The sequence below is a fragment of the Sus scrofa genome, chromosome 13, assembly GCF_000003025.6.
Source record: "Sus scrofa isolate TJ Tabasco breed Duroc chromosome 13, Sscrofa11.1, whole genome shotgun sequence".
In the NCBI taxonomy this organism is placed as follows: Eukaryota; Metazoa; Chordata; class Mammalia; order Artiodactyla; family Suidae; genus Sus; species Sus scrofa.
Genome location: NC_010455.5, coordinates 80321024 through 80346273, shown reverse-complemented (window position 1 = coordinate 80346273; position 25250 = coordinate 80321024). Strand labels below are relative to the sequence as shown.

General features: G+C 46.4%; 1 protein-coding gene across 1 annotated transcript; it reads left to right on the top strand.

The window, feature by feature from the left end:
• Window positions 242–25250, top strand: RBP2 (retinol binding protein 2). Its single transcript, NM_214451.1, is given in 4 exon segments — window positions 242–339; window positions 14024–14202; window positions 23357–23458; window positions 25002–25250. Coding segments are annotated over 4 exon segments (405 nt in total). The 5' UTR covers window positions 242–266; the 3' UTR covers window positions 25053–25250.

Sequence of the window (25250 nt, the reverse complement as noted above, 5' to 3'; positions counted from 1 at the left end):
TTCTGAGGCCCCGTGTAGGGTGGAGGTCACCTGGACACCTGTACCTGGCCACGCCACGTTTTGAGTGTGAATTGATCATGATCCTGCTGAGCTTTGCAAAGGAAAGAAAAGCTCCTTTGGGTTGTGCTTGTGACCTTTGAGCTCATTATCACTGAAGCCATAAACCTGGTCCACTGGACTATAAAAGTAGCTCATTCTGACATGCTCTCCCTGCAGCCTGCTCCTTGCCATCCAGCACACACCCACCGTAACCAGAGGCCACCACCATGACGAGGGACCAGAATGGAACCTGGGAGATGGAGAGTAACGACAACTTTGAAGGCTACATGAAGGCCCTGGGTAAGGGTGGGGAGGGTGTGATGCCGGAGGTGGGGGAAGGGAAGGGAGGGTAACTTCAGAAGGACTGTGGTCTGGCCCTCCTGACGGAGCCACTGGGGGGTTCCCCAGTCCTGTGTGCAACCTCACAACTCGCTTATCAGCTGTGTAATATCAGGCAAGTCGCACCAATTTTCTGAGGCTCAGATTCCTCTTTGGCATGTTGGAGCAATAATAAGTGAGGTTATATCTAGGCTGTATTTGGAAGAATATCTGGAACACAAAGATTTGCTGAATGGAGGATACACACATACACACACGTGCCCATGCACACACACATACATATGCAAGGAAAGCCACACTCAAGAGGAAAATGCAGTAGCTCTCCTGCCTTCTGATGGCCATCTCTAAGATGACCGGTTGGACCTGATATTATGCACAAATCACCCTTTTGTTAGTCTTGTAGTGGGGAAGCAGAAAAGGAGTGGCTGTCAGCCTAGAGAAAATCAGGTCCACAGAAAGCTAGGAAAGGCTGTCATCAGATAAATCAAACAACTCACTGCTTACTTGACTTCTGAACTAGGCTCCAAGCCAGGGGCTCCAACTGCATGTGTCCTAGGGCTGGCATGTGTGGTGCTGGCAGAAAACACAGCAAACCAGAGGAACTGAGCCCACAGAGAGAAGCTCACTTTGCAGGGCAGCTATGATGGGTCAGGCCCTGGACAAAGAGCTTGGGCTGCTTGTCCTTATTTCATTCTATGACAGTGCCCGATCACCTTGTCTAGCTTTAGATCTCTCCACATCAGGAGTTCCGGCTGGGACCTCCCAGCCCAAAGCATGAGAAAAGCTGCAGTTGGGATCAGAGGCCTGATAATTTGGATGTGGTGACGGGAAGTCTTAAAAGGAATAGGAATCACGGGAGCTCCTGTCGTGGCTCAGTTGTTAACGAAACCGACTAAGATCTATGAGGGCATAGGTTCGATTCCTGGCCTCGCTCAGTAGGTCAAGGATCCAGCTTTGCCATGAACTGTGGTGTAAGTCACAGATGTGGCTCCTATCTCGCGTCGCTGTGGCTGTGGTGCAGGCTGGCAGCTGTAGCTCTGATTCGACCCCTAGCCTGGAAACCTCCCTATGCTGCAGATGTGGCCCTAAAAAGCAAAATTAAAAAAAGAATAGGAATCATGGGAATTCCCTGGTGGCTCAGCAGGTTAAGGGTCTGGTGATGTAACTACTGTGGTTCAAGTTTGATCCCTGGCCCAGGAATTTCCTCATGCTGCAGGCATGGTCAAAAAAAAAAAAAAAAAAAAAATCAGTGAAAAAGAATGGGAATCATGGGGTTTGTTTATTTTCCTTCTAGCCTGATGACACTTGCACCACGTCAATGAACATGAGAGCTCATGTGACATGTTTAGAGAGATTGGAACTTTCTTCACATACTTTAGACATGTTTCTAGCACTGAATAGCTTTGTTTCTTCCTGGCTGCAGAATTTTACCAACACACTTGAGAGAGGAGGGAAGAGGCAAAAACCCTCCTACCAGAGCCCTAATCCTGGGCTTGGGTTGCCCCTGCTTTTAATACCTTGGGTGAGGATAGAAGTGGAATCCTGCTTCTCTATGTGAGTAAACGTTCTGGGCTGAGCTCAGAACTAGAATTCTGAACAAGATCGTACAGAGGAGGAAGCCAAACCAGAGGGCCAGCTGAGGCTTTCTCTCTTACCCTGACCAATCTTTTTAACCTTTCTGAACCAGTATCCTCATCTGCCAAATAGAGATAATCACACCAGCCTTGCCTGTTTCTCCAGATGATGTTGGATGTGGTTGTTGTTTGGAATGATTGAAAGTACTTTAATAAGAGCTATTTGGTGATTTTAAGTTTTCAGCTGTAAACTGAACAAACCCCAAATCAGGGAATATAATCAATCAGAAAGTAATTTTTTGTCTTTCGCTGCTTATTCTTAAATAATAAAAAGTCCTATGGTGACTTTCATTACAAAATCAAGTCTCAGTTTAGTTTTCAGCTGGATAGGGTGGGCCATGGGAGCCCCTCTTTTGGGCTTAGGGCGAGAGGCAAGCATTCCCATTACCACCCTCTCTCCACTCTGGGGATGCTGGGATGCAGGGCACACTGTCAGCTCTCTCCAAAAATCCTCCTTCTAAAAACAGCCCTCCTTTGGACTCTTTCACACCAACTTATAGCCTCCTTATGTGGGAGGGGCGTGTGGGTCATGGATGTGATGTTGGATGTCTCTATCTAGGAGGTTTTGGAGGGAATGTGTTAGATACCTCTTGTCTCAGAGCTTCAGCACAACTTCCAGTGCAATGCCATTTGACATTGACTTCATGCTAAGGTTGACTTCAAGCAGGTTGACTTCTCTGTCCCAGTCTTGGCAGTGTAGAGGAGTAGGCTTCCACTTTTCTGATGAAGAGTACGACTAGGTGGTGGTGCTAGCTGAACCTGGGGTGTGGATGTGTTTGGCGCCTCACTTTCCCCGGCTGCAGCTAGCCTAGAGTGTCCCAGGCCCCCAGCAACTTGCCCCAGCTTGAATCCATGATGCTTTGTGCAGAAATGCCTCAACCAGAATCACCTTCCCCCCATGGAGATGGGACACCTGGTCCCTCTCCTCTGCTCAGGGGACACAAGTGTGGCACAGGTTTCAAGGGCTCAGCAGGAAGCAGCTGGGTGGGGCTGTCCCCCCAAATCTGCTACTATTTCCTGTACATCTATCCTGTAAGACAGGGTTTGCTTTTCCCCTGTAAGACAGGGGGAGCATGCCTTCCTTACCCTTTTGAAGCTCTTTGGCATTTGGGAAGCATATATTTGGAGATCTTCACAAATCCCCACATACGGAAATACATTAAGTACAACTCCATTCCCTGCCAAGAGACATCACTTTCTTAGACGTTGATCCCTGGCACCAGGGAGTTGGCTTTCTCTGTGGGCCTGGTGGCTTGTTCCATAGGAAGGAGATACTCCTGTTGAAATGTGGATCTGGGCAGCAAACTGGCTTTATTCCCAGCTGACTACTCGCTCCACACCCAGCGTCCCCACATGACTCTGCCCCCAGCCTCAGCCATGACACGTCATGGCAACCTTTGGGTTTGCCCCAAATTATCAAAATCATTAGCTCTGCATAGAGCGTGTGCCAAGGGTCAATGATACCTCCTCTCCTGCCTTCCAAGACCTGATGTTACTTAAAGCCCCAGGCTCTTTCTTGACAGTGAAGAAGGTGGCTGGTGAGCTCCTCTACTGGGAGGAAACTGTCATGTCTTTAGGTCCTCCTTCAGGTGGGATCAGGGGGTCAGGGAGTGGAGGAGCAGTCTTCAGTTTAACAGGCAGCCCAAGGAGAGCAGATGTCAAAGCGAGTTTCCTGCACTCTGACAGAACGCCAGGAAGAATCCCATTCACTCTGCTCCAGAGGGAGGCCAGCACTGCACGTGTGGGAAATCATTCAACTTCTCTATCAAAGCCTGTGGAAGCCAGGGATAGTGCCATCTGAGGCAGCCCAGGCCTGTCTCTGTTCTCAAGATATAGCTGGTGGTACAGACCATCAAGATATACCTATGCACAAGGGAGTTCCTTGGTGGTCTAGCGGTTAGGAGTTGGCACTTTCACCGCTGCTGCCTGGGTTCAATTCCTGGTCTGGGAATTCAATTCCCAAGTTGTTGTACTCTGTGGCAAATTATATATATATAACGTGTATAAATTACATTCCTGTTTTCTATTACAATGTGACAAATCATCACCAAAACATTGTGGCTTGATTTTATTATACAGTGAGATTATTTTTGCCTCACAGTTATGGAAGCTGACTGGGTTCTCCAGGGGTCTCTTGCTAGGTTCTCATTCCACTGCAGTAAGACAGTGGCTGGGGCCAGAGCCATGTCAAAGTCTGCCTCCTTCCTGGTACCAGCCAGCCATTGAGACCTCAGCCAGGGATGTGGATACCTATGTGTGGTGTCCCACGTGGCCCGGGTTTCCTCCCAGCACGCTGGCTGTGTCCAAAGAGAGAGGAGGCAACAGCTGAGAGACCTTTTATGACCCAGACTCAAAAATCACACGGTATAACTTCTGCTCTATTCTTTCATTTGAAGTAGCCATGCACCCACCCACATTCAAGGGGAAGGTGTATAGACCCCACCTCTCAAATTGTCAAAATCATAGTGCAAGAACAGCATGTAGAATGAGACATAGTGTTGCATCCATTTAAGAAAGTATAGTATGTTGCAGATGGGACAGAGGGTGATGGGCCTGAAGGGCTATAGTGACAATAGAACAATAGTAACTGGAAGTGTGTGCACTGGGTGGTGATCCCTCTGCTGTCTATACAGATGTCAAATTATGATGCTGTACACCTGAAGTTGACATAATTTTTTAAGAAGTGTGTGTGGTGGTGGTGGAGGGAGCTACAATAAATGGGTCACGGGAGGCTTCCTGAGTCCTTCTAGGTGGGTTTTTAAAAAATTATTCCAGTATAGTTGATTTACAATGTTGTACTAGTTTTTGCTATAAAGCAAAGTGATTCACTTATCAGTTTTATACATATGTATATTCCAACTAGGAATCCATGGGGTTGCGGGTTCAATCCTTGGCCTTGCTCAGTGGGTTAAGGATCTGGCATTGCCATGAGCTGTGGTGTAGGTCGCATCTACAGCTCTGATCTGGTGTTGCTGTGGTGTCTGCTGTTGCTGTGCTGGTCTGGTGTCCGGCATCTACAGCTCTGATTAGACCCCTAGCCTGGGAACCTCCACATGCCAGACGAAAGAGCCAAAAAGACAAAAAGACAAAAAAGAAAGAAAGAGGGAGGCCGATTAAAGAGGCTGCTGAGTTTTTCAGGCAAGAAATGATGGTGGCTTCAGGTAGGGCAATGTCCAAGATTCAGTGTCTATTTGGAGGTAAAGCCGACAGGGCTTGCAGATGACTGTGAAGCCACAGGAAATGGAAGAAAGGAAGATGATTCCCTGGGCTTAGACCTGAATAGCTGGGAACATGGTGACCCCATGGGATGACATGTGGAAGATATGGAGAGGGGTGAGTTTGGACAGGGGGTGGGGCTGGGCTGGGGGGAATGCATTAAGAATTCTGATTTTCAGAGTTCCCCTTTGGCTCAGCAGGTTAAGGATCTGGCCTTGTCACTGCTGCAGCTCAGGCTGCTGCTGTGGCACAGGTTCAATCCCTGGTCTAGGAACTTCTGCATGTTGTAGTCATGGCCAAAAAGAAAAAAGTCTCATTTGCATGTTTTGATATCAGATGCCCATTACACTGCCAAGTGGAATATTAAAACTGGCATTTTGATATAAGATCCATAGCTCAGGTAGAGTCAGGGGAAAAGGGAAAGGAATGCTTGCCATTTTAAGGAGTGAGGAATCTGAAGGCCAGAGGAGTAGACGAATTTTCCTGGAGTCACTTGTATCTGGAAAATGGTGTTACTAAGACAGAAATCCAGTCTGCCTGCTTCTAAACGCCAAGCATTTGCCACAGCACAATTCCAGGTGCGAGTGCTAAGTGTGGAGCTAGGAGAAGAAGCTTTATTCTGAGCAAGGTTCATCAGGATGGGGACCTCCAGAGTAGGCAGGCAGGCCCCTCAGAAACATTGCAAGAGAGTAACTGGGAGGCCCTGGGGAGGAATGAATGAATACATGAATGTCTGATGACCCAAGAAGGAGTTAATTTCACATTTGGATTCTCGCTGGTGGTCACAAATCATTGGAGTTGTAGACTTACCAAAGTCTTCACTTGAACTGGGTGGCATCTGGTTGGACTTTCAAAGAGGAACCATGCCGTGGGTGGGAAAAGCCCAGGTGAAGATGAATTGGTCCCTTCCTATAGATCTCCCTTCTTGTGCTGCCAGCACTGCCTTCCTGCCCTCCTTCCCAATGGTAAGGACTAGACTATGGGTGGGGAGGTGAAAAGAGCAAGGTGAGCAGGGAGGCACCGCAGGGTCTCCAGCCTGCCTCTGCTAACTAGAGAGAGTCGTGAATATATTTGGAGGTGTCCATGTGGGCGAGGGAGGAGGAAGCAGGCGGGGGGGCAAGTCCAATTTCTCTCACAATGGACTGTCTGGAGGAGGAAATGGCATGGAAAGATGAAGAAGATTGCTCTCCCCCTCTGCTTCTCACAATTGCCTGAGTGCTGATGATTTGTGAATGAAGGAGTCCAGGTTGGAAGCCCATGGAAGCTGCACTTGGAACGGGTCTCAGATTTCGTCTGATGAATACGTGTGCATCTCTGCTCTTTAATTTACAAAGCGTGCCTGCCCTTTTAGCCTACAACTTTAGCTTTTTCCACAAGCACATTACAGAGCATTTTAATGTTGAGTAGCATAATCATATTTCAACTTTATGGCTTGCATTGTTCAAAATGCAGTTATGAAAAGTATGCTTTAATAAAGTCACTTCAGTGTTGGTTTTTTTTTTTTCTTCTGCAGCAGCTACAAGCATATATATTATTCAGAAATAGCTTGCCTTTGGACCTTTTCCTCTGAGATAGAAATTCATTTCACCTGGCTATAAATCAGGCTCAGAGATACCTTTAATCCAGAAAAGCAGATCAAACATATTTGATAACCTTGGTGTTAAAATACTATATCAGGAAAATAATTTTCCCTGCAAAGTACAAAGAGGAAGTGTTTCTGTAATCTGTGTGTGTTGGCCGGTGTATTCTACAGCCGCAGTTAAACCTTTCCTTTTGATTAGAAATATCACAAATCCAGCAACAGAATGTTTGGCGCCCTTCCCTGGGGTGGAGCAGAGGTGACATGATTAACTAGCCTGTTCACATAGTAAAGGGTAGCCAAGAGGCCAAGCCATTTTTCAATCCAAAGAAGAAGCGATGCTTGATTCGATTTGCATAGAGCCTGTAATAAAATTCCCCAGCTCTGGTCGGAAGATTGACTAGGGGTGGTGTTTCCAGGACAAACCAGTTCTCTCGGCAATAAGACATTTTTAGCGGCGATCTACCTCTCTAAGCAACCAGGGACAAGCAATAATTTCCGTTAGGGGAGCCTTAGTTGTGAATGATAAACAGAATGCATTTGTAGGCAACTATCAGGAGCACCGTCCTAGCTGGTTTGCTCTGAACTGGCCCCTTAACTTCTCTGGGCTTTGATTTCCACATCTGTGGAGTGTTTCTCTCTGAAGGCCACTTGAATTTAGAGTTGTTGATTTCTCTGTAATTCTTCCTTAGAGCAGTTGACCCTTCAGCTACAGAGGGGAGGGGGACTGGGGCAGAGAGGGTGTTAGGGGCGCCCATCTTCCATGCAGTCAAAACTCTACATGTGATTTATAGTTGGCCCTCTGTATATATGTGATTTCTCCGTATCCATGGTTCTGCATCTTCGGATTTAACTAACTGCAGATGGCCTAGTAGTGTAATTACTTTAGAAAAAAAATCTACAAATAGGTGCAGCACAGGTTAAACCTGTGTCACTCAAGAGTCAACTGTGGTTTCACCTGGCGCCCTCCCCTCTCATCTGCTAAACACATGACGTGTGGTTTCCTTTCTTCATCTCCTCTTTGTGGCTCCAGTGTGGTTCAGCACAGCCTGGACCTCACTCAGCACAGAGGGATAGAGCAGGAATTAAAGTTGTTTCTACCCTTTGGGCAAACAGTAGAGTGGGGAAATGGGTCCGTGTGGAGAGAGGTGGCCAGGTTGGATTGAACGCCTGTGTGAAAGGTCAGGGCTACATAGGTGAGGAGGTGATTGGCCACTGTTCTGACTATTCCCCCAGAGTTCAGGATGCTTGGGCTGCATGGAGTGGCAAATGGCTATGGAGATGCCTAAATATGACCCGAACATCTTACCCGAGACTGAATGCAGACCTGGCCTCTGTTTAATCAGAACAGAAAAGGCCAAGGAGTAGTGGCTGCTGATGTGTGTCAAGTACCCACCAGCTCTTTGGCACTGTGAAAAGCATGTAACCACCAATTTTTTTTTTTTTTTTTTTTTTTTTTTTTAGGGCTGCACCCATGGCATATGGAAGTTCCCAGACTAGGGATCAAATCAGAGCTACAGCTGCTGGCCAACACCACAGCCATAGCAACCCAGATCCCCGACCCACTGATCAAGGCCAGGGATCAAACCCACATCCCCATGGGTACTAGTCAGATTCGTTTCCTCTGTGCCACAACTGGAACTCCTGTAACCACCATTTTAACTGAACTCTGACATAAAAAACCCTATGAAATAGCTTTCTTTCCCCCGTTTTACAGTGAGAAACTGAGGCTCAGAAAGGAAAAGCGACTTTTTTGAGTCATATAGCTGGGAAATCGGGAAATAAGATTTCTGCCCAGAACTGACCCTCGCTCATATATACCAGGGGCTCTAGACTTTGGCATGGCATAATCACTTGGAAATCTTGTAAAAAAACCCAGAAGGGCCCAACCTCCTGTGGGTCCAGGGTGGATCCCAGAATTTATGCTTCTAGGAGGTTCCCGCATGCTGTGATGCTGTGGCCCAGGGGCCTCACTTTGAGAACCACTGTCCTAGACCACGGTGCTCACATTAACCAAGTCATAAGTGGCTCTTGAGCTCCTACTATGTGCCCAGCCCTGGGTCTGGTTCTATGGGGACACAGATCCAAGAGACAACATTATCCTTGTCCTGGTAGAGGTGAGACTTTAGAAAAAAGAACAATGAACCCCATGAAGAAGTCAAAGGAAAATGCCAGGTAATGCCTCCTAGAGGATAAAACCACATGGCCTGGAAAGCAGGGTAGGGAGGAGGCAAGAAAGGGCAGATCGTGCTGGAGAAGGCAAGGCTGGGGCTGAGAGGAGAGGGATGGGAATTTGGGGAGCAGAAGCACAGGAAGTACCTACGAAAATGCAAAGGACTCCAAGGAAACCAGCTTGTAACATCAGGGGCTTGATTGTGATAATGCCAGCAGCTACCACTTATGGGGCCATTATCACAAGCCACCAGCCACTGGGCAGAGCTTTTCATAAATACCCTCAGATTTAATCCTCAAAATAGCCGGATGCTGTTAATAATAGCTGCACTTACAGCCACTGCTCTCTGCTGCCTTCCCACCTGGACCTTAGTGGCCAGTGATACGACTGAGGTTACACACCTGGCTTGTTAGGCTGTGTTTCTGGGGCAGGAGGAGAGAAACATTAATTGGAATGTGACATGTTAGCTTCTGCCTGGCACAAGCATGCGTTTCTACTGACTGAAATGTGGAAGACATTCTTCTGTGATTTTTAGCAATTTTAAGGAATTTTAAGCAATTTTTGGGTCAGAAATACTTGATCACTTGGTCCTGTCTAGTCTTCTCCTTTCCAAATAGGCCAGCAGTTGTCTTAAAGGGAGAAAAATTAAACAGGGGATATTTCCATAATTTCAGGGCCCAGGTGATGGAGAGAAATGCTCCAGAAGGGATTTTTTTGGCCCTTCCTGCATTATGTTCTGCGGAGTGTCTGGCTGGTTGGAGGTCCCATCATGAAGGGTTCTATGGCCACATAGGACTGGGAGGGGCTGCATCCTGTATCCTGCTATTGGAGTGACAAAGCATCTTTCCCAGATTAAAAGCTCTGTGAAGTTCTTCCATCCAGAAACCAGCCAGCTTGTCTTGGTTTGAATTCCTGATTTCTCAAACTTAGTTGATCATGAGTCTCCCTGCTTAAAAATTTTCTGACCACCAGTCTTTTATGGGATGAGCTCAGGGCAAACACAGTGGAGCAGCCTGGGTTCTGTGAATCCTGGCCGAGACGCCTAGGAGTGTTGACAGCACAGAGGGCAGCAGAGGGCCTGCAGGCTGTGTGGCTTGAATGTGCCTTGGTACCCATCCATAAGCCTTGAAGCTGAAGCCATCAGAGAATGTCTAGGGTTGGAGGGTGTGATCCAGCTCTGGATTCTTGTAGAGCCCTAGACCTAGTAAATAATTGCTGTCTGCCAGAGGCAGTACCCACAAGCCCTGGGGAACATAAGCTTCCCCAAACAGGGAAGGCTCATCCAACTGAATCCAGAAGTCCCCAAAGCTCCAGGGGAAATGTAGAGTCTTGGGCAGTCATTGGAATTACACAAACTGGGGTGGTCTGACATGATGAGATGAGCCAGCTAGGAGCTTGTGGAGCACAGCACTGGCCCTGGAGACCGGCCATCCTGGTTCAATTACCACCTCCATTGCTTCCTCACCATATAAACCAGGGCAAGTGCCACAGCTTCTATGAGCTAGGCTCCATACTGGTAAAATCGAGATAGTATAGTACTCATCTCTTGTGTTCACTGGGAGAAGGAAACGAGTGAAGTTTCCCAATGAAGGTTCTACCACGGGAAGGTTCCAAGGCATGTTTTAACTATCAGCCCAGATATTATCAAGAGTCCACACAACATGGCACCCCCAGAGTCACTTTATCTAAAAATTAGCTCCTCTGTTTCCCCCATAAAATTCTCTCTTTGACTTCCCTGGCACTACCTTGGTTACCCAAGCTCAAAAACCACTTTTTTTTTGCCTGCCAACTTGATCTTCCACACCATTATTGAATCCTTGAGATTGCTTTTTCAGACATATAACTTTAGGCAGGTCACTAACCTCTCTGGGCCTCCCTGTCATCGCCTATGACATGAGGAGTAGATGCTTAAACAGTGGCTTTCAAATTTCTTAAACTATTGAAGTCTTTCTCCAAGTAGCCTCCTATATGGAAATCTAAGATTTAAAACCACCCAGAGGGCGTTCCCATTGTAGCTCAGTGATAATGAACCTGTCTAGTATTCATGAGGATGCAGGTTTGATTCCTGGCCTCACTCAGTGAGTTAAGGATCCATCATTGCCATGAGCTGTGGCATAGGTTGCAGAGGTGGCTCAGATCCCATGTTGCTGTGGCTGTGGCTGGCAATCTGAGAATTTCCATATGCCATGGGTATGGCCCCCAAAAGACTAAATAAATAAAAATAAAAACACCCAGAGATTCTGGGTCTGAGATAAGGCCCAGAAATCTGTACATTTTACATCTACCCAGGTGATCCTGATGGGCAGCCAGCTTCGGGACCCATTAGTGAATTCTTAGAGGTGACAGGTTCTCAACCAATAGTCCTGAACAATAGTTGAACAAGGCACTGACATTCATGCATTGACTCAGGCCAACTTGAATTTATTTCTCTTTTCAACTCAGATACAGGTATGTGATCCCTTTACCTTTGGGCTGCCTGATATGACTTGAAATTATTTCCTTATAAACTGACTTTATATAATTTAGGATTCAAAAGGCCAGCCAAGGTCCTTCCTGGATTCTGCTGTGGTCCAAGCATCCAGCTTGGGCCTCTTCTTGGTCTTTTGTGAGGAAGAAAGTGATAGTGACCAAGGAGGGATTCAGAAGGAAGAGGGTCAGAAAGGAAATGGAGAAAGAAACTGAGGAAAGTTGATGCTTAACTACCAGTAGAGGGGTGGGGATACAACCATCAAAGATGTTCCTTCTCTAAATGGACAGGGGCTCCATGCACTGTTGGTAACTCCTGGTCTCACTCATGGGCACCATAGCATTCACCCACTGCACAGCTCTCAGTGTGAAGTTTAATCACCTATGCATCAGGGATGGGCCTGGAATCCCAGAGAAATAGCACTCAGTGAATCTGAACTCTTCTTACTCTTTTTTTAATTTATTTATTTACCTAGTCTTTTTGCCTTTTCCAGGGCAGCTCCTGTGGCATATGGAGGTTCCCAGGCTAGGGGTCTAATCAGAGCTGTAGCCGCCAGCCTACACCAGAGCCACAGCAATGCAGGATCCAAGCTGCATCTGCGACCTATACCACAGCTCATGGCAACGCCGGATCCTTAACCCCCTGAGCAAGGCCAGGGATGGAACCTGCAACCTCATGGTTCCTAGTCGGATTCATTAACCACTGAGCCATGACAGGAACTCCTTCTTACTCTTTAAAAAAAATTTTTTTTTAATTCTTATTTTAATTTTTTTTTTGCTTTTTTTTTAGGGTTGCACCTGTGGCATATGGAGGTTCCCAGGCTAGGGGTAAAAAGGGCCCTTGGGATCTGAGCCGCATCTGTGACCTACACCATAGCTCATGGCAATGCCAGACCCTTACCCCAATGAGTGAGGCCAGGGATGGAACCCACATCCTCATGCATACTAGTTGGGTTCGTAATCTGCTGAACCACAGTGGGAACTCCTTGTCTTACTCTTGAGATCATTCTTACCTTGGGTTATGATAGGATCAATCCCAGTGTTTTTTAAACCTTCCAGGTGGACTTTAAAAAAAAAATTAAAAATTTAGAGGAACATCCAAAGATATCTAGAGAATTCATAGGCACAAAGGAAATCAAATGTCAAATATTATTTGGCTAGAAACCAAAAACCTGAATATATTTGTAGCAAGGGTAGAAATTTAGTGGTTTCAGAATTATCCTCTGCTTCAATATCTGTTCCACAGGACAGTGACATGTTCAATTGGGTGACATTTTATGTACAACCAGAGGTTAGCAGGAGGTGGACCGAGAACCTAGATTCTTACCGTAAAACGTAAATCTAAGAAAATGAAACCCTCTGGTGAAGAACATCCTCCCTTTGCTGAGAGTCTCTAAGAAATGAATATGGTTTCCTTTAAAATATCAAGGCAGGGAGTTCCTGTTGTGGCTCAGTGGGTTAAGAACCCAACCAGTAGCCATGAGGAAGCAGGTTCAATCCCTGGCCTTGCTCAGTGGATTAAGGATCTGGCGTTGCTATGGCTGTGGTGTAAGCTGGCAGCTAAAGCTCTGATTCAACCCCTAGCCTGAATTTCATATGCTGCAGGTATGGTCATAAAAAAGAAAAATAAATAAATAAACTATCAAGGCAAAGAAGAAATGCAAATGGAGTAAATGCAGCAAAAACTTGACAACTGTTGAATCTGGGCGATGGGTGTGCCAGCTTCCTTGAACTTGTTCCTCTACTTTGGTTAGTTTGGAGTTTTTCATAATAAAAATGCAAACAGTTGTTCATCTTTTCCTTCAAAATGACAAAGGAAATGTCTGAGCAAGAGTTTATTAATTGTCTGAAATATGCCTAAGCTATGCTGGTGGCCATGACTGAGGCAGAAGAGCCTCCCTCCCCCCCACCCCCACCCCCATCTACTGTGAAAATGGAAGTTTCTATGCATCCTTCCCTGCTGTGGACATGAACAAAAGTTCCATCTTTAACCATGATCTGATTATTTTTAAACAATCTTTTTCATTTTAAGCCATGAAGTCTTCTGTTCAGCATCTTAGGAGGAAACCAATATGCCAAATAGATAGAAGAGAGGAAGTTCCCTTGTGGCGCAGTGGGTTAAGGATCTGGTGTTGCCACTGCAGCTGTGGTACAGACCAGCACAAGTTTGATCTCTGGCCTGGGAACTTCCACATGCCATGGGTGCAGCCAAAAATAAATAAATAAATAAAATAAGGGAGCTGCGGTGGGGGAGGGGTGTGAGCATGTATGTGTGTGCATGTGTATACATGTGCATGTGTGCACAAGTGCACACACACACGGGGAGTTGCATCTCAGGGGTGAACCTGGCCTGCTACCTTCCCATCCCATCCAAGGTGCCCAGAGACCCTGGGTTTCCCAACAGTTGACTGAGACGCCCAAACTGGCTGTGTGCAAGACAGCCCTCATGTCCCACTTAAGTGAAGAAGCGTGGCCTGCTGAGAGCTGTGCCTCTGGTCCTGAATGCTTGGCCTCGTTAAAGAAATGAATGAGTCCGGCTGAGCACATCATAACCTCCATGACTCCCTTTGCCAACAGATATTGATTTTGCCACCCGCAAGATCGCTGTGCGTCTGACTCAGACGAAGATCATTGAGCAAGATGGCGATAAGTTCAAGACAAAAACCAACAGCACGTTCCGAAACTATGACTTGGATTTCACAGTCGGGGTGGAGTTTGATGAGTACACAAAGGGCCTGGACAACCGGAATGTTAAGGTACCAACTGAGCTGGGGGTTTGACTCCTATTCTCAACAAAATATGACAGAAACGACCTGGGAACTGTCAGGAGAGGGTGACCAGAATGGACTTAATGATGTTGGCAATAAGCAAGGATCAAAAGTGTAGTGGGAAAAGGCAGGCTGGCTTCTGCACGAAGCTTGTAAGCCAAGAAAGGATTAAAGGATGCTGACATCCCCAGGATCTGGGGTAGGAGGCTGACTTATTGATCTGGGCCTGGCAGGCAGAGTGAAGAGGGCCTGGTGGAATTGTAGGGTAGGATGATGATGGTGCCAGCTGGATCGCCCAGCTCCATTGTGGGGGCAACCCTCCTGAGCAGCAGCCAAGCATTGCCTCAGAGGACTAAAGCCTCATGTTGCTAGAATTCTTTCTCTTTTCAGGAGCTGCTAAAAATTCATATGTTCTTATACATGAAATATCTTACTTTAAGATGATCCCAACTGGAGTTCCCGTTGTGGCTCAGCAGTTAACGAACCTGACTAATATCCATGAGGACATAGGTTCAATCCCTGGCCTCGCTCAGTAGGTTAAGGATCCAGCATTGCCGTGAGCCGTGGTGTAGGTCATGGATGCATCTTGGATCCTGTGTTGCTGTGCCTATGGCTGTGGCAGGTGGCTGTAGCTCCAATTGGACCCCTAGCCTGGGAATGTCCGTATGCAGGTGTGGCCCTAAAAAGACAGGAAAAAAAAAAAAAAGATCCCAATTGATTTCATTTATTTATTTATTTATTTTATTTATCCCGCAGCAACCCGGGATCTGAGTCATGTCTGGGACCTACACCACAGCTCACGGCAATGCCGGATCCTTAACCCAATGAGTGAGTCCAGGGGTCAAACCCGCAACCTCATGGTTCCTAGTCGGATTTGTTAACCACTGAGCCACGACGGGAACTCCTGATTTCGTTTTTTTAGAAAAATGCAATGTACATGACACATTAAAAAAAAAAAAAATCAGTAGACTAAATGAAGTCAGGCTTTCTCCAACCCTAGTATGTCAGAAAAATCCCTGGCAAGCTTGTGGCTTCAGTCTCAGCCTCATGTTAAGGCACAGGACATAAAAGAGAAAATCCTTCCAGTATCACAGGCCAGATTTTGAGCTGCTTAAACTGTTTGGATCTAGGGAAGCCCCTAGAGCAAGCAGATAACACTGAGTGCAGAGTGGAGAGTAATCTCCAAGCCCAGGAACTGGAGTCTGCAGAAGAGTCAGACCCTCACCCAGAGGAGCCCTTTGTGAATAAGGCAGAGAATGGCAGCTGCTGGGAGCTGTGAGGCTGTGGTGGGTGGTGGGGAAGGCAAGGTAACAGCAGGTCCCCCTCCATGTGGTTGGTATCACAGCCTGGTGACTATTTGTCCCATTATCCACACTTATCCTCGGTGCAAATGCCTTTGGTCTACTGAATCGAATTACACGTGGTCAATCCCTACTAGGAGGAATGGGGAGAAATCCTATCTCAGCTGTATTTAGGGATTCCTGCATCCCATTCTTAGCATCATACAAGAACCCTGGGATTGCACAGTTCAGCACAAGCCCATGCAGTCTATATTAGAGTGGGCAGCTTGACCCTACTCCCTCTGTGCCAACACAGCCACCAGGGCCTCTGCCCTCACTCCCAAGCTGAGGAGGGCTGGGCTCCTGTGCCCAGGTATCCGTGCTCTCATCCCCCTTGGAGTGCCACGAGTAAGCAGGACCCCCACCCTGCCCTCCCCTCTCCCTATCTCCCAGTGTCCCACTCTTCTCTGATGCTTCCAGGAGCTCTTTCGAAGTCTGAGGTCTCAGAGTTCCTGTTGTGGCTCAGCAGATTATGAACCCAATTAGTATTCATGAGGGATGCGGGTTTGATCCCTGGCCCCACTCGGTGGGTTAAGAATCCAGCATTGCCAAGAGTTGTGGTGTAGGTCACAGACGTGGCTTGGATCTGGCACTGTTGTCACTGTGGTGCAGGCGAGCGGCTGCAGCTCTGATTTGACCCCTAGCCTGGGAATTTCCATATGCCATGGGTGTGGCCATAAAAGAAAAAAAGAAAGAAAAGGAAAAAAAAAGTGGGAAATGGCAAGTGTTTTGGCACTGCTTCCGTCAGAGCAGTCTTGGCAGGTGACCCTAAGCTCTGAGCCCTGGAACAGCCCCTTGGGGAATCCTGCCCCCAGGGTTGAGGGATCCCCTTGACTTTTCTGAACCAAGTGGCTGCCAGGCCAATTCATAGGATACCAGAACCTTTAGGAAAATTGGTGTCTGAAGGTTTGCATCCCTCTGCTGTTCAAACCAAATCAGTTCAAAATGATTCATTTCCCCCTGGTTTCTCAGTTTGGGGTGTGGGCTATTGAAAAGCAGGCCTGTCCTCTCTGACTCATTCTTTTATCACCTTTGATGGTAGAGCACTTACTTTTGCTGAAATAAATCATGTCCTTTCAGCCCTTTCTGACCCTGAAAGAATTCCATCTTTTAACACCTCTGCCTCTCCCCCTTCCCTCTGAGTCCCATCCTTTTTCTAGGATCAGCTCTTAGCCCTGCAGAGAGAGGTAATCTTCCTTTTCTCACTTGTGGTCTCTGCTTGGCTTGCAGCCAAAAGCTTCGTGCACGCACATACACGAGACTGGCGGGGGCCGAGCAGTACCAGCCAGAGTTTGGTCAGCCTCCAATAAAGAGCTCTTCCCAAGAGAATCAGAACTCAGAGCATGTGCCCTGGTACCACCTGCTTCCTATAGCTTGACTGGAACCCTTTAGCTAGAGAGGGACGGCAGGGAGTAGGAGAGTCAGCTCAGCAGGTTGGGGCTGAAGAACGGGTACTGTGAAACTTAAGGAAAAGAGTTAACATAAAACAAGACACAGAGACATTTATCTTAAGTAAAGGTGGGAACTGGGGGACTCAAGGTCTCAGGGACCAAGAGTACCACCTCAAGAAACCACATTGCTTTTATTGTGCTCTTGAGGATGACGTCAAGTGAGGAGGGGGTTGTAGGTGCAGGATATAGGGTTTTTTAAGTTATTTAAAAAGTCATATAGCTGGTTGCTGATTAAGCTTTTATTCTGACCTTTAGGCAGTTAACAATCATTAGCATTTGAGGAAGCTTGGCATCAGCTATCTATGCATAGCATTCTAGAGAATCACCATTGTGCTTCTGCAGGCATGCCTATCTGCAGCAACCGGCAGCCTAGGTTTGCACCTTGGTCCTCCTTGCTAATGCATATCCTGCTAACGACCCCTCATAAACCCTTTGGGGCCATGAGGCTCATCTTCCTCTTATTCTTTAGAGAACATATCATGCTTGTGCAAATGGTGTGCCTATCTGCACAGGTCCAGCGTGCCTAGACCAACACATTATGTCCTCATTCAGTGGACTCTATGAATAACTTATGCTTTTAGGTCTTCGTGCTTATGCTTAAGTCATTTACCAGCACTGCGACTGTTTTTCAAGCAGGAAGATGAGGTAAAGTAAAGCAGGACACGATGAAGTTTTCAGCAAAGAGGCTAAGAAAATATTGTAGAAACATATCTCGGGACAAGGGTCTATCTCTGATTAATGTCTGGGGTCCACACTTGGTGGTACACCCGAGTGCACACACAAATTGTGGGCATTTGGCATGTGTGTGCAGTGCTCCTCTGCTCACTGTCCTCGCATTCTCCAGGACTCCACTTCTCAACTCTTTGGTCACCCCCATGCACCCCCCTGAAAATCTCCCCATTCAGGAGAGGGGTGGGGCTGAGGTTGCAGCAGAGGCCTTGTGGGGCCCAGTTCTGTGCCATCTCAGAGCAGGATTGATGAAATGACATTGATCATGGGGTTGACTCTTCTCTGAAGGGCTCAGGGACCGCCTTCTTCCTTTCTGCAGGGCATATATATTCCTAACTTCCTACCCTGATTGATTTCTCAGAGGATTTAAAGCCCTATCAAAAATACCCAAGCTACCCAAAGTGAAATTAAAAAGAAGTAATTGATGCTCATGCCAGAGAATAGCATACAGCCATAAAAAGGAATCAGTACTGATACGTACTTCAACCTGGATGAACTTGGAAAACAATATGCTGAGTGAAAGAAGCTAGACACAAAAGGCCACATACTGCATCCTTTACACAAAATGTCCTGAATGGGCGAATCCATAGAGGCAGAAAGTGGTTGTCATGGGTAGTGACTGCTGATAGGTATGAAGTTTCTTTGGGGGGTGATGAAAACGTTCTGGGTTTAATTCATGATGAAGGTCTTATAACCTCATGCATATACTAACAATGATTGAATCATGTGCTATAAAAGGCTGAATTTTATCATATGAGAATTAAATTTCTGTGTAAAAAAAATAATGGTAGGGAAAAGCAGATCTCAAGATGGCAGTTAGAGCCATGATGTGGGGAGAAGTGACCAAGCCCAGGGGAAATGGCTTCGCCTCCCGGGAGGGGTTGTCAGAGGGGAAGGTGAGCGTGGCAGGAGGCGGGACGAACTCTTACAGGGAGGACAGTGTGCTGCAGAGGTTTAGACATGTTATTAGTGTCCTTCACTGCTCTTAACTGAATTTATTACTTTCCTTTAAAAAAGATCTCATTTGAGAGTGATCCAAATGTACAGAAAAGTTTCAATGCTATAACAAAGAACATCTGTGCTATCTTCACCAAGAGTGACCTATTGTTAACATTTTGCCTCATTTGCTTTTTCATTTGTCCCTATTCTCTTTGGTATATACATACTTTTTTTCTGAACAATCTGATCGGTTACCCCTAAATAATTCAGTGTGTATCTCCTATGAATTAGGACATTTTCTTATATAGCCATAGTGTAGTTATCAACCTCTATAATTTTTTTTTTTTTTTGGTCTTTTTAAGGCCGTACCCATGGTATATGGAGGTTCCCAAGCTAGGGGTTCAATCGGAGCTGTGGCTGCTGACCTGTACCACAGCCACAGCAATGCTAGATCTGAGCCACGTCTGTGACCTACACCACAGCTCACAGCAACGCCTGATCCCTAACCCACTGAGCGAGGCCAGGGATTGAACCTTCAACCTCATGGTTCCTAGTCAGATTCATTTCTGCTGCACCATGATGGGAACTCCATCAATCTCTATAAATTTAACATTGACACAGTAAAGGGCTATTGTGGTAGGGTTTTTTTGCTTGTTTGTTTTCTTTTTTCTTGCAGCAATTTTCAGAGACCTTAATGACTTCAATGTCTTTTAAGGCTCATAACATGGCTTTCCTATTGGCAGCTTTTTCTAAATTCCAGCAGAAACATGTCCTGGTAAGCAGATTCATTGGCTGGCTATAAAGGGCTCTTTTTAACGGTGTTGACTTTGGACACTGTGATGGGGAAATAGCAGTGGGAGGCTAACTTCCTTCTTTAATTCCCTGAAAGTGCATCCTTTTCATCTTCACAGAATGCTCTCCCTCTTCAACCTGGCTAGAATCAGTGATCTTCCTCTCTTATACCCATCTCCTCAACCTCAAAATCTTTTAAGGCAATCGAACCTCTTTCTAAAGTCTCCTCTGATAACACAGATAGTGGATACCAACTAAAAGCAAATCGAATGGTGGCGTTTTAGTTCATGTAACCATTGTCTACTCTCTTTTGAATGTCTGTTTCACGTAGGAGTAAGGCTATAGAGTGTTATAGGTATTACCATGATTCATTAGTAATCAACCTTCTTTAGGGTCAGAAGAACTTTTTATTTTATTTTATTTTATTTTTATTTTTTCTTTTTCTAGGGCCACACCTGCAGCATATGGAGGTTCCCAGGCTAGGGGTCAAATCGGAGCTGTAGCTGCCATCCTATACTCCAGCCACAGCTACATAGGATACAAGCCACGTCTGCAACCTACACCACAGCTCACGGCAATGCTGGATCCTTAATCCACTGAGCGAGGCCAGGGGTCGAACCAGCAACCATATCATTCCTAGTCAGATTCGTTAACTGATGAGCCATGATGGGAACTCCTAGAATAACTTTTAATCTTGCTGCCAAACATGGCTTATTGGAAGAAAAATATTAGGACTGGCCCCCAGGCACCAATCTTTCTCTCCTTCATCCTTCCACAAATTTGTTAATTCCCTACTACATGCAAGGCCTGGGTCTGGAACTATTGATAAACAGTGAATCAGACCCCCTTTCTGCTCTCAAACATCTCACAGCCTCTTGAGGAAACAGACAAGTAGATGGCAATTACCATCTAGTTTCCACATTGACCGACCAGTGTGTACCCCTGCGATACCAGAGACAGGCTGACTGAGACGTTGTCAAGAACTGTCATCAGAAAAAAAGGTGTACACCTGCTTATTCATTTCCCCCATGTGGACTTACCTCAAGATTCTGCTTCCACAAAATCATTCAATCACAGCCTGTCAGGGACCCTCTGCATGCTAGTGACTGTGCAGAATCTGGGGTTGCAGAAATGAACAGCTGCCATGGCCTCTTCTTTTTTCTTTTGGCTGCCCCATGGTTTGTGAAAATTCCCAGGCCAGGGATCGAACCTGTCCCACAGCAGTGACCCAAGCCACTGTAGTGACAATGCCAGATCTTTAACTTGATGTGCCATAAGGGAACTCCCTGTTGTGGCCTCTTCTTTCACTGAGCTTGTTTTCTACTGGGGGAGATGGACATTCACTCAGTCAACATGCATTAGGTGTCCTTGATACATAGGACAATATGGGCTGGCATATTGGAAGACACAGTTCTTGCCCAAATAGAAGTGAGTCCTTTCTTGTCTATTTAGGAGGAAATCTCTGGACTGTTCCAGACAACATCTCCCTTCCAGAGGAGCAAGAGAACAACCTATTAAGTTTCTCTAAGGCATTAAAAAATGTGAGGCTTAGGATGGCCCTAAAGAAGGAGAAGACATACTTTCTTTAGCAGCTAGGTGGAATTTTATTGTTAAATTAATTTGGGGAATATTAGTATATATGTATGGTTAAAAAAGTTCTTAACACTAAAAAGTGAAATTTCGGAGTTCGTGTTGTGGCTCAGCGGTTAACGAACCCGACTAGCATCCATGAGGACACGGGTTCGATCCCTGGCCTCTCAGTGGGTTAAGGATCTGGTGTTGCCCTGAGCTGTGGTGTAGGTTGCAGACACCAATCAGATCCCGCGTTGCTGCTGTTGTGGCTGTGGCGTAGGCTGGCCACTAGCTCTGATTAGACCCCTAGCCTGGGAACCTCCATATGCTGCAAGTATGGCCCTAAAAAGACAAAAAAGACACACACACACACACACACACACACACACACACAAAGTGAAATTTCCTTCCTATCCTGGCCCTCAGCCCCTCAGTCCCACTCTCCCCCTGGCCCAGGACCATCACTATTACAGTTCTTTTGCCTCCTTAAAGAGATTGTGTATATACACATGCCCGCATCCCTACTCCCCACTTCTTTCATGCACACGACCCTGCTCCTTGCTTTTTTCACTGAAACTACACATTATGGAGACTGCTGTTCACTGTGAGCATAGAACTGCCTCCTCCTTTCAAGGGCCTCAGCACAGGGATGAACCACACTGTATTTAACCAGCCGCCCACTGACGGAATTTATGAGGCTTCCAAGCCTTTGCTGTAACAACACTGCAATGGGCTGAGGAGTGAAATAAGGAGGAATAAAATTGTGTATAAAATGTATAATATGGTCAAGGTCAAATATTATTTTAGAAATAGGTAGACTTAACAATCTGTAGAAAACAGATTTCTACCAAAAAACATATCCGAAGGTGCAAGGGCAGTGAATTAAAAAAAACAAACCCATAGGTCTGTTTATCACCAACTGGGTTTGCAAGATAGGAAAATAAACATCCGGTCCTTAGCATAATATTGCTCATGGAGGTGTAATATGGTTTGCATGTACTTGAAAGAAAACCAGCTCGTATCAGGGTCATCCCCAAGGAAGGACAGCACCAACACCCCAGCACTGCCTGGATGGGAATGATACCATTACCTCATGTGCAAGCCTACTTTGGTCACAGAGGGGGGTGGCCTTGGAGGACCATTTAGGGATAGTACACATTGTCCCTAGGCAGGTACTAAGAGAGGTAAATGAGGGGACAGGAGGAGTTGGAGTGGGGTATAAAGTTTATAAATATATCAATTTAAGATGGGTTGGAGTCTCTTGTGGCTTCTCCAACCTGCTGGTCCACTCAGCCTGATTGTCCAGCACAATCTCTGCATCTCTGCTGCCTCCCCGTGTGCTACTAACCGGTCAGCACTGCTGCCTGGAGGAAACCATGACCAGGAGAAGGTCCGCCTCCTGGTTCTGAACAAGGCTGGCTTTGGAGCCATTGGCACAGCGCCCTGCTAACTAGGTAGCTTCCCTGCCTTTATTATTGCCCTACAGTGGGCAGCGCTCACTATGTGTTTCCTGTAGGGAGAATTCCCAGAAGTAAACTTTCTAGGTCAGAGTATACACAATGTTATATTTTGAAAGGTAATATAAAATTGCCCTGCAAAAATATTTATACTGATTCATACACGCGGCAGCTGCGTATGAGACCCCATGCTTCTGTGCACTCCCCCCGCCCCATTCAGTGTGTTATCAGACTCTTTGATCTTTGATTATCAGATGAATTGTATCTGAAAAACAAACAGCCTAATTTGCATTTCTCTTATGAGTGAGGTTGAATATCTTATGTTTAAAAGCCATCTGCTAGGGTTGTATTTTTTTTTTTTTTCTGGTAAGCTGTTGGTTTGGTGTCCTATGTAGAATCTCCTAATAGGTTAGTTTTTCTTTCTTATTGATTTACAGGAGTCCCTTGTGTATAAGCAAGTCAGGCCTTTGTCTGATACATGTTACAATTATTTTTCCTAAATTGTTACTCCTCTATTGACTGTGAGGTGTTTTTCCCTTCCAAAAATTTTACATTGTGACATAGTTAAATTCATCATATTTTCCCCCACTCATTTGGAATACTGTCTTTACCATATGGTAAAATGGGAGACTAGAAGTTTTACAAAGAGAACAGAAGCAGCTGCTATAAGCTGGTCTGGCTGGAATGAAGGGTGTATGTGGAAATGAGTCTGCGGGGATCTTGGCATGGCTATGGCTGAGGGTTCAGCTTTGGGGGCAAGCAGGAGCCGGGAGTGGCTGCAGGAACTGCAGCTCTTGGTTTATATGTGTTCGGTCCCCATCAAGACCATACATTCAATTTGCTTGGAAACCTGTCATTGCAGACACTGATCATCTGGGAAGGTGATGCCCTCGTGTGCGTGCAGAAGGGGGAAAAGGAGAACCGAGGCTGGAAGCAGTGGGTCGAGGGGGACAAGCTGTACCTGGTAAGTCCAAGGGTCCACCCACCTCCTGTCCGCTGTGCATATACCAACTGCGAGTTCACCCAGCCGGGCGCTTTGACAAGAAAAATAGCCCTGCCCTCCTCGCCTAAGCACCAGCCAAATGCATGTGGTCATATAGTTAGAAAGCCATTCCCATCTGGCTCAGGGGACTCCAGGAGGAAATCTATATGGCCATTTCTGTGAACGGCGGCAATTAAAACGAAAGTCCAAAATGCTGAGTTAGGAAGCCCAGATCCAAGGAGAAATGCAGGGAACCTGTTAAAGACCAGCTGGGGAGAAGTGTGAGGCAGAGTTAAGATGCCCTAGAGGAGGGTAAGACTAGGTCCTCTGAGTAACATGAGCCTGAGAGGAGAGGGGTTGAGGTGGGGGCAGCTGGGCCGGGGACTGCCTTAGACCACAGGTGCTGGCCTCTCATCATCGTAAGGTATGTCCACCTGATCTCAAAATAATTTAGGTTAATTTGGTGCTGGAACAGAGCAGTTGGAACCATTGCTGATATCCTTAAATAAATTATTTCTGTTTAGTTAGATTCATTTTTCACTCTTCAATCTTTACGATAATTGATGTGTCCAGCATTCACATAGTGAAAAATCTCTTACTCCTGAATGTAGTCACTCATTGGCTAAATGAATGGCTCATTCCACGAATGGCTCTTTGTTCATTCATTCATTCAATCATTCACCTGTGGAGTCAGTGGCTCCAGTGTTAGTGTTCAGGTCACAGGGTGCCCTTCAGAGCCAGCCTTGCCTCACCTGAGATCTTCATTTTCAGAGTCAATGTCAACTGGTGATAAATGGGAGGCATTCACCATGTTTTCCATCGACGGTTTTCCCTACCAGCTCTGGTTTGGATGATGGATTTTTTTTAAATTGCAGTATAAACCCCAACTGTTCCTATGGCTAAGACAATGGATTGTCAACTGCAGGGATTTCTGGGGTTGTCCCCATATTCATGTTTTTGTCTCCTCCCTAAAGTGTCACGAGGTGCTGATAAGGTCTGCAGGCTCCCTCTGTCTGGATGGAAGGCAGCATCTTGTCTGCTGAGGCAAAGCCCAGGGGGAGCCCTTCTGCAGCCCACACCCTGTCGTTGCCTTTGCTGCCACCAACCATGTTCTAGTCACCAGAAGCTTGAAAATCCACAGGGTGGAGAGACAGCTTACCAGGCCCTTGCCTTCCTCATGCTCCCCACCAGACCCTTCCTTTCTTCGTGGCTTCGCTGCCTTTTATAAATTAAGTGATGTTGCTTTAATCACGAGAGTAGGAGAAATCCCGCCCAAGAGGGTAATTTCTTTGCATTTTTCATTTTTATAGTTGTTCAAGCTCAACTCAAGTGTCCAAATCGAATTACTGCTACCTGCAGGGCATGCCAGCTGATTGGGTCTCTGAGATGCTCTTTGTCCAGAATGACTAAGCGTCTTCTTTATTCCAGCTCCCCTCCCTCCCAACTCACAGATGCCAAGAGGGCTGGGGATGGGCAGAAGGAGGGCCTGGCTGATTAGTCACTCACCTGCTTTTTGATGTTGTAGGAGCTGACATGCGGTGACCAGGTGTGCCGTCAAGTGTTCAAGAAGAAGTGATGGCCAGAGGGGGGGCCTAAGGAGCATGTGCTCTACAGTCTCCAGGAAGAGTTTTCTGCTGGCTTTGGGAGAACAGCCACAGGGACTCTCCCACTCCTGACAGCCCAATGGGACATCTAGATGGGTTTTAAACAGAATGAGTGTGTAACAGTGACAGGCATAATCTTCCATCCTTGAAAGCTGGCATTAAATGAAAAA